The 17,007-nt window shown below is 37.9% G+C and overlaps 1 protein-coding gene across 11 annotated transcripts in view; it reads left to right on the top strand.

The window, feature by feature from the left end:
* Positions 1-17,007, top strand: part of PCDH15 (protocadherin related 15) — a gene marked incomplete at both ends in the record, with an annotated part of 610,552 nt that overhangs the window by 80,569 nt on the left and 512,976 nt on the right. For 6 of the 11 annotated variants that reach the window (XM_080938401.1, XM_080938403.1, XM_080938398.1 and 3 more), the window contains one exon: positions 16,538-16,603. The exons of 1 other annotated variant lie outside the window; for it this stretch is intronic. In XM_080938401.1, the coding sequence (XP_080794527.1) occupies positions 16,538-16,603 (66 nt within the window). Of the gene's footprint in view, positions 1-16,025; positions 16,041-16,537; positions 16,604-17,007 lie in introns of all 11 variants that reach the window. 4 more of the 11 variants (XM_080938402.1, XM_080938400.1, XM_080938396.1 and 1 more) reach the window with 1 other exon arrangement.

The raw sequence follows: 17,007 nt of genomic DNA, 5'->3' as shown, positions 1-17,007 counted from the left end.
GAACCCATACCCATCAGTGATAAAGTGATCAAATCTGAGTCTAGATAGGCCATGGGCCTGGAGGAACCCTAATACTGTTATTTTGATATAAAGAACATAGCAATAAAACTACTATGCTTATACTTGAGCCTTGGAACAGAAGAAGTAGTCTGTGTGTGTGGGCATGTTTTCTGGATGAAGGTCAGGAGGGATGACTAGATGATGGGACAAGGGAGTTGTCATGCCTCTCCCTTAGGATCAGATAATCCCAGTTGAGTGTGTTACATCATCTGTCAGTCTTGCTGGTGTTTTGTCATTGTCACTGTTGTTTGTTTTGTTTTGCCACATTTATTTGATGCACCCATATGCCCATGTGTTCCTGATTTTATTTGTTAAGTTCGTATTTGCCTGTATAATTAACTTATTTACCAGTCTGCCTCTTACAGTTTGTGCTGAGCAGGTAGTATTTGTTTAACTGTGCAAAGATGACACAGGCTTATTCCGTATCTTCATTTGTGCTTGAAACAGAGCAAGCTGCTGTTCATAAGAAAGATTCAAGCAGGGAAAGGTATTCCCTGAAAGCTACTGTGCTACGTGATTGTTATGTAATGTGAAGTCGCTTATTGCAGGGCATAGCCTGATGGTACTCATTTGATATGCAACGGACTTCAACGGAACAGAACCATGCTTGGTTCAGATCAGATCTCATTGTTCTGGAGTATTTCTCATCACCTAGTATACAAAGTGAAATTTGCATTTGGAAGCTTGGCAGAGACGCCTCAAAAGTTCGGGCTCATCATCAGTACTGGCCACCGCAGCTGCAGATTCACCCCAAGGGTTCATCAAATGATGGGAACATCTCCAAGTCAACCAGTTGGAGATTCATAACAGAAGGGATTGTGAGTTGAATGTAACTTTTCTAGCTATTTATGGATTCCTTCTTCTCGACTCTGTTAGTGATACATAGTTATTTCCATTAGACAGGTGTCACGAGAGAGGCCACACCTTGACAGAACCACAGCCATGTTTCAATGGGACATTTCACAGATTTTGAATCTGAACTCATGAGGTCTAATGCAGATCTTGCATTGCAAATGACTCTTTGGAATTATGGGAGTTTGTAGTTGATGATGGAAACCTATATAGACTATGGATAATTGAACTATTCTGTTAGATGAACAGATTGTTGTTTCAGATAAATTTGTTTATAGTTTTTTTTTCATGAAAATAAAACAAAAATAATGAGGTTCTTTCTCATTTACTTCTCATTAAGCCATTGGTAGTGGTCTGAAATTCATAACTTGTTAGTCAAGAAGGCACAGCAAGCAGCTGACCTTCACTCTCGTCATTTGATGTAGTGCCCACCGAACACAAAGTTCTCTCTAAGCGGACATCACTTTCTATGTTTTAGGGATATGTAGTTCAAAGCATTGTGGCAACTTTTTTGAAGAAGATACCCTGATTGTCACATGAATAAATGAGGAAGCTGAGACATGGTGAGAGTAACCCTCCATAAACAAAGCAGGAAGGCTTCAGCAGATGTCAGTCCATACAAAAGAAACCAGCGTCAGAGGTTGTGTTATTGGATAGAGGTTCTTATGTTATCATTCCTGGGACAGGGAGGACGTAATGGGCAGTTTATCACATCTGTGTGCTCCTGTGAATACACAGTGTCTTCAGAGGACAGAGGTTAACACTGAGAATCTTCCTCTCCTTTTTTTTCCTTTTTAAATTAAAATAAAAATCTTTTTAAAGCAGGGTTTCTCCCTGAATCCAGAGTTCACTGATGGGGACAAGCTGGCTAGCAATCTCCAGGTCTCCACCTGTCTTGTTCCCTTTACCTGTCTTGGATTGTAGATGTCATCTACAATGCCTGTCCTTTGACACCGGGTCTGGGGAGAAAAACTCAGCGTCACATGGTTGCATAGAAACTACTGTACCAACCAAGCCATCTTCCCAGCTGCTGAGCTCTCATTGCCTATGCTATGATGACACTGGCACATTATTAGTGGGTTTCAGAAAGGTGACAGAGAGCTGCTGTTGACTTTGAGGAGTTTTACATAGAGGGTTTACTTCTAGGCTTCATTGTCTAAAATAGGTGAAAAAAGGTGGGGCAAGCATCCCCACCCTCAGTAGATTATAAAATTTATCTAATGGCTAAAGTAAACCAACTGGGCTCCTATAGGTATCCATTTTGCTGATCACTATATTTCAATTACAAGAAGTTTGGCATTGCTTAATGGAAGATATAATTCATCATACCAAAAAGGAGAATTTTAATATTTTCAACAAATTCTAACTAAGTTAACATATATTTATACTTGTCATTAACCATGTGCTACGCAAAGAGAAGAAAGACTTGAAACTGTTGAAATGAACGAGATTTTAATTCCCATTTGGGGGCTTTACTCAGTAGAGCTGAAATTCTTTTTTGAGACTAAAAACCAGACTGACTACTCTTCCAAAACATACCTATGAAATTAAGTACAGATGAGAAAATAAAAATTTCTAACAAGATTAATAAAATTTTAAAATATGATTGAAGATTGTGGTATTTAGTCCAGGTATATTGGGGTGGGGAGCGGGGGAAAGGGAGACAGGGAGATAGAGGGACAGAGAGACAGAGAGACAGAGCAAGCAAAGCAAGCTGTGTAATTTAAAAAGCCAGAGAAATATAAGATGCTGCAGTAAAAATTGAGTTTGGGTGACTATGCTTTTTTTCATATGAAGATAATTATTTTACTATATTTGCCCCTAAATTATTCTTCAACTCATTTTCCAACTGAACTGCCTGATTTCACTTTAATGTGCTGCTTTCCTCTTCTGAGTCCTAAATGTTCACTTAATTCCACAATGCCCAATGCATCCATATATTAAACGCAGCTGTTATGACACACTCAGTTTCTAGGTTAAACATCTCTTCTATTTAGTGACGAGCTGGCATCTCTGTTGTGATTCCAGTCGGGTGAAATCTATTCCTGTTTCCCACTCCTGTACTGTGTGTCTCCTGCTTCCCGTTAGCATCCAAAGACATTCAATATTTACTACTCTCATCACATTAGAAACAACAATTTCACCTGATGATGTAGCTCAGTGATACAGAACCTTGGGAAGCTTTAGATTTCATGTTCAACATTTCAAAGCCAACTCACTAGATAACAATGAGTTTTTTAACAGCCATCTTGTTCTTTTCCCCAAACTAGACAGACCCTTTTCAACAATGTCACATCATGCAGTCCTCCAAGGGATCATGCTACATAGCACATGCCTGTATTCTAACACCCATGAGGGGCTAAGGCAAGATTAGAAAGAACTGCTGGCTAGCCTGGGCTAATGAGCAAAATGCTATCAATAGACAAAAATAAAAACAAAAAAAATTTCAGAACCATATAATGTGCAAATCTAACATACAAGCAAGAACCAATAACCTTGTCAAAAGAAACAAAGGAAATGGCAACCAGTTCCACTAGCTGTGAAAGACTTTGTAACACGCACAACGAGGAAGTGCCTAGTTGTCAGGATACATTTTCCAAAAGAGGCCACTCAATGTAAAGTTGGACAAATATTTCCTAAAAAGACATGTTCATTAAATGCACAAAATTGTTAAGCAGTAATAAAAATGTAAAGTTAAAGGCGTTAAATGGCATTTAGTTTTTAATAAATGACAAATTTCTCTGATTTTTATAAGAAGGAGTTGCCTTCAAATTGTCTTTTTTATTTTAATTAATTATTAAATTTATTAAATTTATTAAATTACTGAATTTAATTAAATTAATATTTAAAATAATTAAATAATTAATTATTTTAATTATTCTTGAAAATAATGCCAGTGATTTTGGAAGATGATTTGCTGCTAAATTAGCAAAGTTAAATATGCCCAGTGCCCACACACATACCTGTCAGTAGAATGCATACATATATACATACATATATACATACATATATACATACATATATACATACATATATACATACATATATACATACATATATACATACATATATACATACGTATATACATACATATATACATACTTATATACATACATATATACATGCACACGCATAGATTGCATAACATACATGCCAGAATGTGCACTGGAATTTTTATCACACCATGGAATAATAGGACTCTGGATATTTCTGCCAATTTTTTTTATCAGCGATGGGATATAAAAATATTTGTTTTGTTGTACCTCTGTTGATGACTACCTCTATGAATATATTCCATTTTCTCTTTTCTACACATGGTATATTTAAATTTTTTAAAACAGATAAGACAAAATTATGTAAACAGGAGAACATTGGCAGAGTTGGTGAAAAAGCTTTTTCTGTATAAACATTTCAGGTTTTTTTTTTTTAAGGAAAATAATGTTAAATTTTAATTAAATTTCTGTATGTCTATCACTTTGTAACCTATCTAAAAGTCTTACTGGACTACTTGGTACATGGTAGAATATCTCACTGTACAATGAATGCAGTGGAAGTTGATTTCAGGTCCAGGGAAGATTGTAGGCTGGATGGGCGGTACATATTTGCCCTGATCTGAGAATCAGTCCCATCTACCGCTTTCTCGGGATGACATGCCTGCCCTCGTGATGCAAAGCCTGCGGCTCAGTTGCTCAAGGGAACAAAATCTAGCTGACTTCAAAATTCTTTCTTCCTTGTTCCTGTCACTACCATAGCCAGTTTTTAAAAATCCAGATTAATGTAGGTGTAACTGTGTAACCATCAACCAGTGTGCTTCCTGAAGCAAGTCAAATGGTGCATTCTAGAGACCTTCAGTGTGAGGTGGTCATAATCCCTGTGAATTAGTCACATGGAAATCTAACTGTGTTCTAGGCTTAAAGATTCCATACTGTAGAATGCTTTTTATATACTGATTATAAGCTCCTAATCATTTAGAATCTGATACTCAGCTTATGTATTTTCTTGCTTGACAATATTTCTTTCCTTCTCTCCCAAATATTTGCTGCATGTTTTCTTAGAAAAAAAAAAGGTGCAAATAGTTAATAAATAGTGTTAGTAAATAACTGCTACATTAATATGACATACTACATAATTCTACATAACTAATTCTACACAACTAGAATTAATACTAGCGGGCGTTTTGTTTGCTTGAGGTGAGGACCAAACCTAGGGTCCAAACAATAGCAACAAAGGTAAAAGAAAGGAAGGAAGCACAGAAATAGGAAAGTCTGGCCAATCATTCTACCTCTTGTTTATGCAGACAACATTTAAATAATGATAATCTGATAAAGTTGAAAAAGTATATAAATATTTAGTAGGAGAATTTAAAATAATACATACTTGTATGATTATTTCAGTGCTGGCATAATCTCTGAAGCAAAACGTTTTAGAACAAAAGGTGTTGTCTTAACATATTTGCTATAAAGATTTACACATTTCTTTCTTCCTTCATTTTGTTTCCTTTCTCTCTTCTGAAAACTATTACATCTCTAACAAAATTATCTAGTACTTTCTGTGCTGAGATTCTTGACAAGATAAAAGTATAGAACTGTCATTTTATTGCCTTTGTTTTTAATTATACCTGGTGTAGATTTAATTATTTCTAAAATAACTCTCATCCTTTTTAATTTAAAGAGTTGGCATAAATTAAACACTATATGATAAGCTAATGTCAATACTATGCCCATTAATTAGTGTTCCTTGCCATAAGGCAGCCAAGCTGTTCTAGAAGACAGAAACATTACTTCATGCAAATATGCTTTTGAGTTTTCTATGCTTTGATAACTCTTACAGTCCATCCCAGAACTCAAATCAGAAACGTGCTTTCTTACCCTTCCTCTCATCTGCATGTTCTTCTCTTTTGTCTGTGTTTTATAATTTATTCTTAGCCCTTTCTAAGAGTCAAGACAGGACAGACATTTGAGTTCATGGACATTATATTGAACTCTTTTCCTAATGCATTTTTTAGATTACAGCAACTGTTATTTTCCTGAAAGATAATCCACCTAATGGTAGCAATATTACCAAACTTTAATGGGGAAAATAAATTAAGAGGATACCACATCTAGTAGCACAGGAATATGAGACAAAATGAAGAGGTTGGCATGATGTTGTAAAGCTTCAGACATTCCGAGAAGGTCCATTTTTGGTCTTCATCAAGTGCAGCATCATAGTGAGATGCACACAAGAAATGAAGAGACCTCTATTGTTTTAAAGGCTTTGACTCTCAAGAAGGTCTAGTCTCAGTCTTTGGATCTCTCAAGAAGGTCTAGTCTCAGTCTTTGGATCTCTCAAGAAGGTCTAGTCTCAGTCTTTGTGCTATGCTGTCTTTTCTAATCATGGGGGGAAACTGGCTCATAATGTTGTGTTTTATAGAAGGAAAAAAAAGAAGAGAGGAGAGAGTTATGTTTGGTGGACATGTGGTATGGTACAGAGGAAGGGTGTGCCTCTGTGGGTACATGCTGAGGCATCCCTTCCCCTGAGAGACAGATATAGTATTGAATAGTTTATTTAGGGAATGGCAAGGGAAGTTGAGGGGAGAGGAGAGAGAGAGAGAGAGAGAGAGAGAGAGAGAGAGAGAGAGAGAGAGAGAGAGAGAGAGAGGAGAGAGAGAGAAGAGAGAGAGAGAGAGAGAGAGAGAGAGAGAGAGAGAGAGAGAACATGTAGAGAGAGAGAGAGGCAGGAGGGCAGGGAAAAAATGGGAAGAGGAGATGAGAGCAAGAGAGTGAGGAGAGGCCAAGTAGCCCCTTTTATACTGAGTCAGGCACACCTGGCTATTGCCAAGTAATTGTGGGACAGAGCCTATAAGAAATGCCAACATATAGTACTCTGAATGAAGGCTAATAAAAAAAGATCATAAAAATTAAAGACCAGGAGCAACACAATTTTAATAAAGTATTATTTGTCTTAGTGTATAAAATGTGAAATATGAAAATGGAATGAAATGAAGCATAGTCTAACCCCACAAGGTCCCACAAACAGCAGCAGATCTTCAAATTCCTAGTCAAGAATCGATATAAGGTTCTTGTTTCAAAACAAGCTTTGAGTGGATGGACTTGTAGTGGGACACTTGAAAATATCATGGATCTATGCTATGGCCATTTCAGCTTTTGTTATATATGTGCATGTTTCAACTCAAGGTTGAAACTTTCTGCTAAGAAGAGTCTGCACTACACCACTGATTCAAATTGACTTTCATTTTGCTCTCTGAGGTGGTTATGACGCAGGAAAAATTATTCATTGAATGGCATAGTGTCAGGCCTAAGCTGGTTACATACAAAGACTACTACTATTTTTGCCTCTCTGGTGTCATATGGAGAGAAAATAGATTGATTTGGGGATGGCAATTCCATGCTCAGACTTGTCAGCAATGACTCTGTGGCCTGGGTGACCATGAGCAGGTTTTTAAAAACTGTCCATGGTAGCCCTGAGAAGACACATTGAAATGAATAAGAGAACAGTGAACAGTCTGCATTCATATTTTACCATTTCCATGGTTTTTCTATCTCTATAACGTTCTGTTCCTGTCCCTGTCTGATCCTGGCTCAATGTTCCCTTTTTGATACTAGAACTTCAAAGTTAATTCTCTATAGCATAAAGTATTAAAAGTCTCATGACTGGCCAAGATGAAGACAATGAGCAGCAATCATCAGCCCTGAAAAAACATATCACCCCCTCTAAGACTCTGGGAACATCGTAGAAGAGAGAAGTATATAAGAGCTGAGGGGAAAAGCGAAGGATTATAAAATGCTAGACTTCAGAATCCTTGCAATAGTCAATTGCATTTTTATCTGCACTGGACCCTCACAAGACCAGCCTTACCATTATTGTTGAGGAAGTGGGAGGGCTCATTGGCTCTTATTCTTTACCACTGAACTATGGACTTTTGACAGATTCCCAAAACAGGAACCAGTATTTGTCATTTTATACAAGTTGCTGAGCCAACTGACTGCAAAAGGTGCTTCTAAAAACATTACCATAGAGCTGGCGGTGCTGGATAGTTCCATGTTAAACTTGACACAGGCTAAAGTCATTTGAGGGGAAGGGACTTTATTTTAAAATGCCTCCATAATATCACACTGAACACAATTCTGTAGGGCAATTTATTAGTGATTGATGTGGTAGATCCCAGTGCACTGTGGATGGTGCCATGCCTGTGCTGGAGGTCATGGGTTCTATAGGAAAGCAGACTAAGTAAACCATGAGAGCAAGCCAGGAAGCAGCACTCCTCCATGGTCTCTGAATCTGATCCTGCCTCCTGGTTCCTGCCCTGCTTGAGTTCCTGTCCTGACGTCTTTTGATGGTAGAAGCCAAATAAACCCTTTCTTCCCCAGGTTGTTTCTTTGGTCATCATGTTTACCACAGCCATAGAAGCCCTAAGATACTGCACTGATAAACTCAGGGGGTGACAAAGCCAAAATGAGTAGTTATAAATGTGAGAGAGATTTGTGGGGAGTTGGTGTAGACAGGGGTAGTAAGGAGACAGGAGGCAAGCATGGTCAGTATAAAGCATATGCATGTAAAACACCTGTTAACTAACAAAAATGAACTATTAAATAGCATAATGGAAAAACACTATAACTTCTGCTAACTGTATATAGTCAAACTGCAAATGCTAACCACATGAAATGCGTTTCTTCTTCTCCCTCCAATAGCTTCTCCACTTATGTATGAATAAAAAATAGTAAACACAGTATAATACATCAACACATTCTTCCAAGGCCACAGAAATAAAATACATCCATACTTTTCCATTTAAATAAAGGAAGATAATATGCCAACACGCTAATGGATAAATCTGGCAGATTACCTTCTTGAAATATTTCACACCTGTAAAACAGTGTTATCAGTAATTAAGGGATTATCTTTATTTTTGTTTTAGTCAACAGCTTGCTCTATGTTTTTAATAAAAGCTTAGGCATGTACATAATTGGCTAGCGGTAAAAAATTCTATTTAAACAAGCAAAGCAGATCTAAACAAAGGCTGAGAACCTCCCTGCTTAGAAAATGTGATCTTAGACATCAGAGTCAGTACAGGAGCTTTGAGTCTATTTGTAGAACCATGGCTGAGCATTTTCTATAAAACCCAATTAAGAATAATTAGAAAAGAAAACAACAAATTAATTTTAGAGGCATATTGGATCTAAACTGTGTAGCTGCTTTTCATAATGTACCCCCAACTCCATGCTGCTCTTGGATCTTGCATCTTTTTTTTTTAATTTCTTTTTATTTTTTTCTTATCTAAGAGGACTCAGTAGATTTTTTAAAATTATTTTTAGAACATATTAGAGAAGAAATAATGTTGAGAGGATAGTGAAGAATTCGGAGGGAAATATGATTAGGAGCAGATCTAACCAAAGTGTGTGCACACACAGGCATATGCATACACACACACACACACACACACACACACACACACACACACACACACAGAGTGTGTAGTTAAATGTATAGTTATGTACATGTATTTATATTACATAAATATATATGGATTTATAAATATAAATGTATATTATAAAATATAACCACTTAATACATATAATGTTTCTTGTATATACTGTTTTAGGGCCAACCATTGGGTACTAGATAATCAATTTTTTTGCTCTTCCCTGGAAAAGTCTATTTCTCTACCCTCATGATTCCATAGCTTCTTGAATTTCTTTGTGTATGATTGAGGCAGCAGGATTTCTTGTCTTCTGGCTCTTAAGATCTTTATACCTCATCTTCCCCAATATTCCCCAAGCATTGGGTGTGAGAATTGTTTGATAGATGAGATGTATCTATCCATTTGGACTGGGTTCTACAACTATGAATTCTGATTGTCTGTGGTTTTTCTGTAGTGGTCTCTTTAAAAATTCAAAATGAAACAATGAAATGCCTGAAGAGATTGGATGAGTGAGTTTTATATTTATTTGCCTCTGAGATGAAAATTGACTAATTCCACAACTGTGTTAAATAATGGTAGTAAGTGAAAAACTTTGGTGGATCTCAAATGATCCAGATAATTAATTATACGATGCTGGTAAGGACATGACTTGTATGAAAGCTATAAAGTGGCAGAGGCTGTATTCAAGACTAGAAGGATCTCCCGTCTTGAGTTACAGTGTATGACATCATCCAGGCTTCTGAAGTTTTAGCATCTGAAAGCTTTATGCATCATTCCTTTAAAGTAAACATTAACAAAATCATTATACATGTTTAAACACACCCTCACTGCTCCCAGGAACCTTACTCTGTAACATGGCTTATGTCCAGACAACTAAATAATTGTAGTTTATGTGTTGGGGTCCAGGATCCTAGTCTGGCTAGGAAAGTGTGCTGGGGGAAAAGAGATCAAAGGCTGTTATAGTTCTTAAGACAAAGACCTTCTCTAATGGCCTCCAATGAAATGGCTCTCTTAGACCATCTTAGCTTGTGCACATATCTTTATTGGGGTGGGTATGTGCACATATACTTTATACAGGATGAACTGTGGGTGTATATGAACCTCTGAGATTGGAAAGTAGTTCTTCTTAGGGTGAAGTTTCATTGGCTGGTGGTTAAAGTATTGGGAATGCCTTGTTTGCTTGGAGAGACATTCCAGGAATTCCAGGTACTTCTTGGGCAGGTTCCCTAAGGGAGCAGGGGAAAAGGAAGTTGAACTTGTAAGTTGCCAAGAATGATCAATCTTTCCCAGGTATTGGGTATGGGAAATCAGGCTCCTCAGACCAGGTCAGAGAAAGGGAAGCCCTGATGGTAAAACGAGTCCACCATTTTGTGCAGGGCTCAGAGGAGCTATTTGGTCATAGTTGACTTCAGCCTTAATTAGCAGGGTTTCCCCATATATAGTCAGTGCATGAAGCTCCAGTGGAAAGTATGAATAATTGAGAGCAAGTAAGCATTTTCCCCCTGTTGGGATTCTGTAAACTACCTCAATTACCTGACAGTAGCCAGGTATGCTCCGCCCCAGTGACCTGACACTATAAAAGGGGCTGCTTGCTCTCTCCTCTCTTGCTCTTGATCTCTTGGTCTCTACCCCATCATTCCCCTTCCCTTCCCCCACTCCCTCCACATGCTCAAGGCCACCGTCTACTCCTCTATTCTCTCTCTCTCTCTCTCTCTCTCTCTCTTTCTCTCTCTCTCTCTCTCTCTCTCTCTCTCTCTCTCTCTCTCCCTCCCTCCCTCCCTCCCTCCCTCCCTCCCTCCTCTCTCCCTCCCTCCCTCCCTCCTCTCTCTCTCTCTCTCTCTCTCTCTCTCTCTCTCTCTCTCTCTGTCTCTCTCTGCCTTTACCACCCTCTTAACTTTCCCATGACCTGAATAAACTTTATTCTGTACTATACTGTTGTGTGGCTGATCCCTCAGGGGAAGTGATTCCCAACATAGGCCCCTGCAGAGGTATCTCCCTTGCCCCCAGACCTTGCCACACCTCCATGGGCCATATGCCCTCCACTCTCTTCATCCTTCCCCTAACACTCCCCTTTTTACTGAAATGGAAACATGCCCTCTGGTTATGAGGATAGAAACTATCTTGTCTTTATACAGCTACTGAGTCTCCTATTCATTCCCAGTTTCTTGTACTTAAGGACATTTTAAAGACTAAAAGGAAAAAAGGGGAAAGTTAATATATAATATAATCTCATCCATAAGGTACACCAGCAGGTGTATATACAAGATCTAGGGTTTTACTAGGTTTTCTGTCACTGGGATTCTGAACATCTCAAATTGCTGTAATGGTGTGGGGAGTTACGAGAGAATGTGCATCGGGGGAACCTTACCTAGTCAGGGGCCAGAGAAGGTTTCCCTGGCAAAGCTGGCACATGCTGTTATCTGTAGAAGTTGTAAATGAAGGGCAGATGGGTCACAAAGAATAAAAATGGGAAATCTTGAAACATCAACAGGACTTATGGATACCTGTGGATGAATAGGAAATTACTAAGGGGGAAAAAGCTGGAAAAGGGTTGAATTGTACCTTCCTTTAGAACATCCACTAAATGAATTCGAGAGGTGAGAGAAGACTGTATGTTGCAAAATCCAGTAGGCTATTCAACATTTTCTATTTTTTTCTCTAAAATAATATTATATATTGACTTCTAGGCCATAAAAATTCAGTTTTAACTCAAAATGACTGTTTCTATAATACTTTATCAATGCTTTGAGGATTTCACATAATGTATTTTGAACATATTCATTCCTCCTTCCATAAGCATAGTCAAATTCACTCAGGAGACAGCACACAATTACGACTGCTTACTTCCCCATGTGATTGAGACAGGCCAGGTTGAACTGGAACAAAGTAACAACCGATTTTGTGAATTTTGGAGTTCTGCTTTGAAATTACAAGTGTAGACATTGTCTGGGCAATGGAACTCCCAGAAAACTGGTGGGAAAACTGTGTACCAGTCATTAACACTCAGGTGGCAATTGCAAATACATTTCTTGATATTAAAGGAAAATTTCTTCCCTGGCTGCCTCCTCTTTTGGGTGACTATTTCAGTTGCCGGCTGAGCCTGAGTGGTCCTTGGTCAGCCATCCAACCAGAACACCAGGGGTTTCATTCTCAGTCTTGATACTGCATGTCACTCTAAGACTCCCTTCTGAACTCAGGCCAACCACTGATCTGAGGTCATTGTGAGACACATGGTGTACACTTAGCATGATGGCACATCTGTAGAATAAGCTACCTTGATATGCAGCTGTTGACACTCCTATCTCACACTTAATAATAATACATCAGATGTTGGAAATACAAAAGGCCTTAACAGGTTGACATTTTTCAGCATGATGCACAAATACATAGTTTATCCAGGACACTGAAGACTAAATTAAACTGATAGAAGGAGCCCATTTTCCAGGTCCATACTCCAGCAGCAAACTCATTTTCTTATGGAAGGTGGATTCTTAACCGGCCATAGAGAAAGAACAGGAAAATTCCAAATTGCTTCTTAGCATTCCTTTTTACTTCAGTGAGGATATCTTGCACTCAATAAATCCTTGCACGGTCCTTCCAAAATTATTTTCTTCTCAAGACAATTCTAAATAAACATATTAAAATGTTTTTCTGCATTTCATAGCTAATTATACTTTCATAAATGCACCATTTCAAAACAAACACTTGAGCTGCTGTGAATAACGTTATTAATAGATTATTAGTCTGACAAGCTTCTCTTCATTAGTGTTCTGTGTTTAAAAAAGAATGAAAAAGAGAGGTTTAGGCCAATCGTGAAGTATTGGTTGGATGTGGTAGAAAATGGAAACCCCTTAGGGGATCTAACTGTAAGGAAGTTAAACATTTACTTGGTGACTTTTTCTCTTATTGAGGCAACAGTAAGGTTGGACAGCTCTGTTGGAAGCATGGTAGGTAAGATATGGCAGGTAGGCAGACCACTGTTCACAGAAATCCGAAGTCTTCTCTCAGAAGCAGCTCTTGTTGGGCTCACACTGAGTCTGAAGGTAGCTCTGGGAGATGTAGGTTAATTGATACTTTCCCAAATAGGGAATGAACTCAATGGAATGCATGTTGGAAAATTCCTAAACCAGGTCATGCTCCTTCAAACTCCTAAAGAAAAATAACGTTGGCCACAGAGAAGAGAGAAAAGCAGACTCTAAGAAGTTTAAAGCATTAAAGAGATATGTTCCTATATGTCTAGGAAATAATCCATGAACAAGGGAGTGTGAACCAATTAGAACTGGATATGAAGGTCTCTTTCTCTATTTCTTTCTACTTTTTTTGGTTTTGTTTTATTTTGTTTTAGCTATGTAAGATCTATCCTTTCTTTAAAAATTTTATCACATTTTACTTTACTTTTATTTATTTGTTTGTATTTATGTGTGGCCACAGGCCATGCACGTCAGTCCTCACATGTGTGCAGATGTCACAGGACCACTTGTGGGAGCCAGCTCTCCATTTTATCAAGTGTGTCACGGGTATAGATCCCAGCTGAGTCAACTTGCTGGGAATTAGATCTACCCTCTGTAGTAACCCACTGCTGAGAGATTAGGATTCACATGTTAACCTCTTCCTCTGTCTTCCTCCATACTGCCTACTCATAAGTTTACTAGTTAAATAGCTTCTCATATACCAGTATTCACACTGGACTAGTTTTATCTACCCTCTTTGTACCTGTGATGGATTTAGGTCCTTGCTATACACGGATGAAGGGAATACATGCCTTATTCCATGCAGCTGAAGAGACCAGTACAGTTTAGAATCCTCTTCTTCATGGGCCAACGAGGGTTCCTATTCCTCTCCTTTTCAGTCATCTCTGCCTTCTCATCATCCATCCATACCTTCCAGCAAATTAATTGTCACTGTGTTGGCTCAGTTATTTCTGTCATTAGTAATTGTTTTAAATATTTGACTCTACAAACACAACATTGAGCTCTACCTATGTAACTGTTTACACATATGTCATTTTCCCTCTTGTCTCAACCCTTTCTACTAATACCTATGTTCCCATGAAATAGATAACAAAAAGAAAAAAAAAAACAATTCAGGATGGAGAAACTATAAAAATGTTTCTTTTATATGCAATTTGGGATTCGATTCACATATGAAATTCACAACCCATCTGCTTGGCTATTCATTCAGCCTTCATAAAGACAACATTAATGGCAACAGCATGAGGCACAGAAAGGACCACATGTTCACATAGGAATATGAGGGGTATTGTCAGAGCCAGGTTTATCATTTCAGACCACATCTGTCTCATGAGAACCAGTCAGGGTTCTAGGAGACTTCCATTAACTTTTATGAGGTTTTTCTCTTAATAACTCTGTACCATTTTTCCCAAATTATACCACTACCTACCATTGCTGTACAAACCTAGGGCTGGAGAAATAGCTCAGCCATTAAAGGACAGGCACACAACTAGAAATACAATAAATCAAACTACTAACAAAGGCACACTTAGAGACCCATTTAAGCCAGATTGGAGCAAAGCTGGGTCAGAGGAGGGAAAATATAGAAGATCTTTCAGGGTTTGTCTTTACTTCAAAGAAACACATAACATGTTTGGGCAAAATAAATGTTCATATTTTATCTTTGTTCCTGTACCCAGAAATGGGGCTTCTGGGAGGCTGGTGATAAACGTTCTGTAAAAGCTGAGGGGATAGACAGAGTCAAGCTGTTGGGAAATGCAGGAAGGAGAGACAAGAGTATGGAGTTAGCACAGATATGAACTATGAAGAGAGACTCTTGAACATTGACAGAGATGAAGAGATTAAGTCTGCAGACCTGTTGCCCTTTCAATTCAAAACAGAGTGCATCTCTTAAAGCTGGGCTTCCAAAGACTGTAGGGCCTATGCAGACATACATAAGAGGCAACAAACGTTTCATCAGAAAATCTTGAAATCACCATCCAGATATCAAATGGAGAGAGAGAGAGAGAGAGAGAGAGAGAGAGAGAGAGAGAGAGAGAGAGAGAGAGGGATGGAGGGAGGGAGGGAGGGAGGGAGGGGGAGGGAGGGGGAGGGAGGGGGGAGAGAGAAAGAGAGAGAGAATTTCCAGCGTGTATGTTTGTCATAAACATACACAGAGACATACAGGTGAGAGGCTCTGCATAACTCTAACTCTGAAATGTATGTATGACAACTTGTAAGCTTAGCCTTCACTTTTAATTTGTGAAAGTTATAATACTATTTTTAGAGCCATAATTGAGTAATCCTCAATAAGGTAAGATGAGTATTTAAGATATGAATTCATTATCACTTCTGATTAAAAGATGCTATTCTGAAGATTTCAATGTAGGGATTAACACTCTTTATAAGCAATGTATGTATGTATGTATATATATATATATATTTAAAATATTGTATAAATGTAATTTATGTTATTGTCACATTACTCTAAAATACTACTAAATATTCTATGCTAGTTCTATATGTATATGTTATCTATTTTGGTGTTAACATTTTATTCAAATTATAAAATCTGATGATGTGTCTCCTTTCCACAGAACATTAGGTAATTCATGTATTACTGTATAATGACTTTTATGTATATGAGAATCTCTTGCTAAATATATGCATGTATCCTCTCTTCCTTTCTTTCTTCTGTTTTCTAATCTGCTCCCATTGGTGACTCTATACTTTGACTACAGACTGGCAATACGAGGGTAAGGTGACCAAAATAATCCACAGCACCTCATGGGCATCTCTTCTTTGTCCATTTCTGCTCTATTGTTTTTACAGCATTATTAAAATTCTATTTACTCTCTTTAATCATGCCCGTTATCACAATTAATTTCCAACTATGTTTCTTTCTGTGGCAGAGCATTCTCATCATTCTCATCATTTATCCTGTTAACCATCGTTCTATGTTATTTCTCTGTGTTAAATTACCACCCCTATCATTTCTGTCCAGAAGAACTGCTGTCTGGCCATCTTTGCTGGTTTCATAGTAGTATTTAAACAATGTTTAGCTGTGGTATCATAGAATCTGTGTGGGCCTTAGAAAGTGATCTATTTTAATAGTAAAACACTTAAAATGTATATTAATTTGACTATAAGCTTTTAATATCAGTACCTGTATATACATATATTGTAGTGAATTTAATTTTGTGGAAGTTCACTTGTAATTGTTAATTATAGACTTTGATTATCTCTTCTTCAGATTGCAAACTAGCTAGGGGAGGACCACCAGCTACCATTGTGGCCATTGATGAAGAGAGTCGGAATGGTGAGTGTGCTCTGTGTTTCCCAATACTTTCTAGAATAAAAGTTTGTTTTGATTTTAGCGCTTGCCATGATATGATCAGAGACTCTACATAAAAGCTTCTTCGAAAACCCATTCATGACTCATCTTTAATTTTCTGTCCAAGGCTTTATAATCTATTGCCCCTAGAAATGCTTCATTTGGATTATATGGCAAAAGACTCTTTCAGGAAATAGACATCTTCAGTTCTATTTGAGTAGTGAGTAATCTGAGTTATCCCAAACATGAATCACATGGGTGTAGGGATGTTTCTGTAAACACGTAGAGTTGATAGTCACACTTAGAGTTATCTAAGTGAAATGCAATGCCTCCTCCAAGGAGGGCACCAAACTGTGATCCCTGTCTGGCATCTGATAAAGATTAAGGCT

Source organism: Micromys minutus (genome assembly GCF_963924665.1).
Source record: "Micromys minutus genome assembly, chromosome: 25".
In the NCBI taxonomy this organism is placed as follows: domain Eukaryota; kingdom Metazoa; phylum Chordata; class Mammalia; order Rodentia; family Muridae; genus Micromys; species Micromys minutus.
The sequence above is the reverse complement of the archived record's forward strand: the minus strand, read 5'-3'. Positions and strand labels throughout refer to the sequence as shown.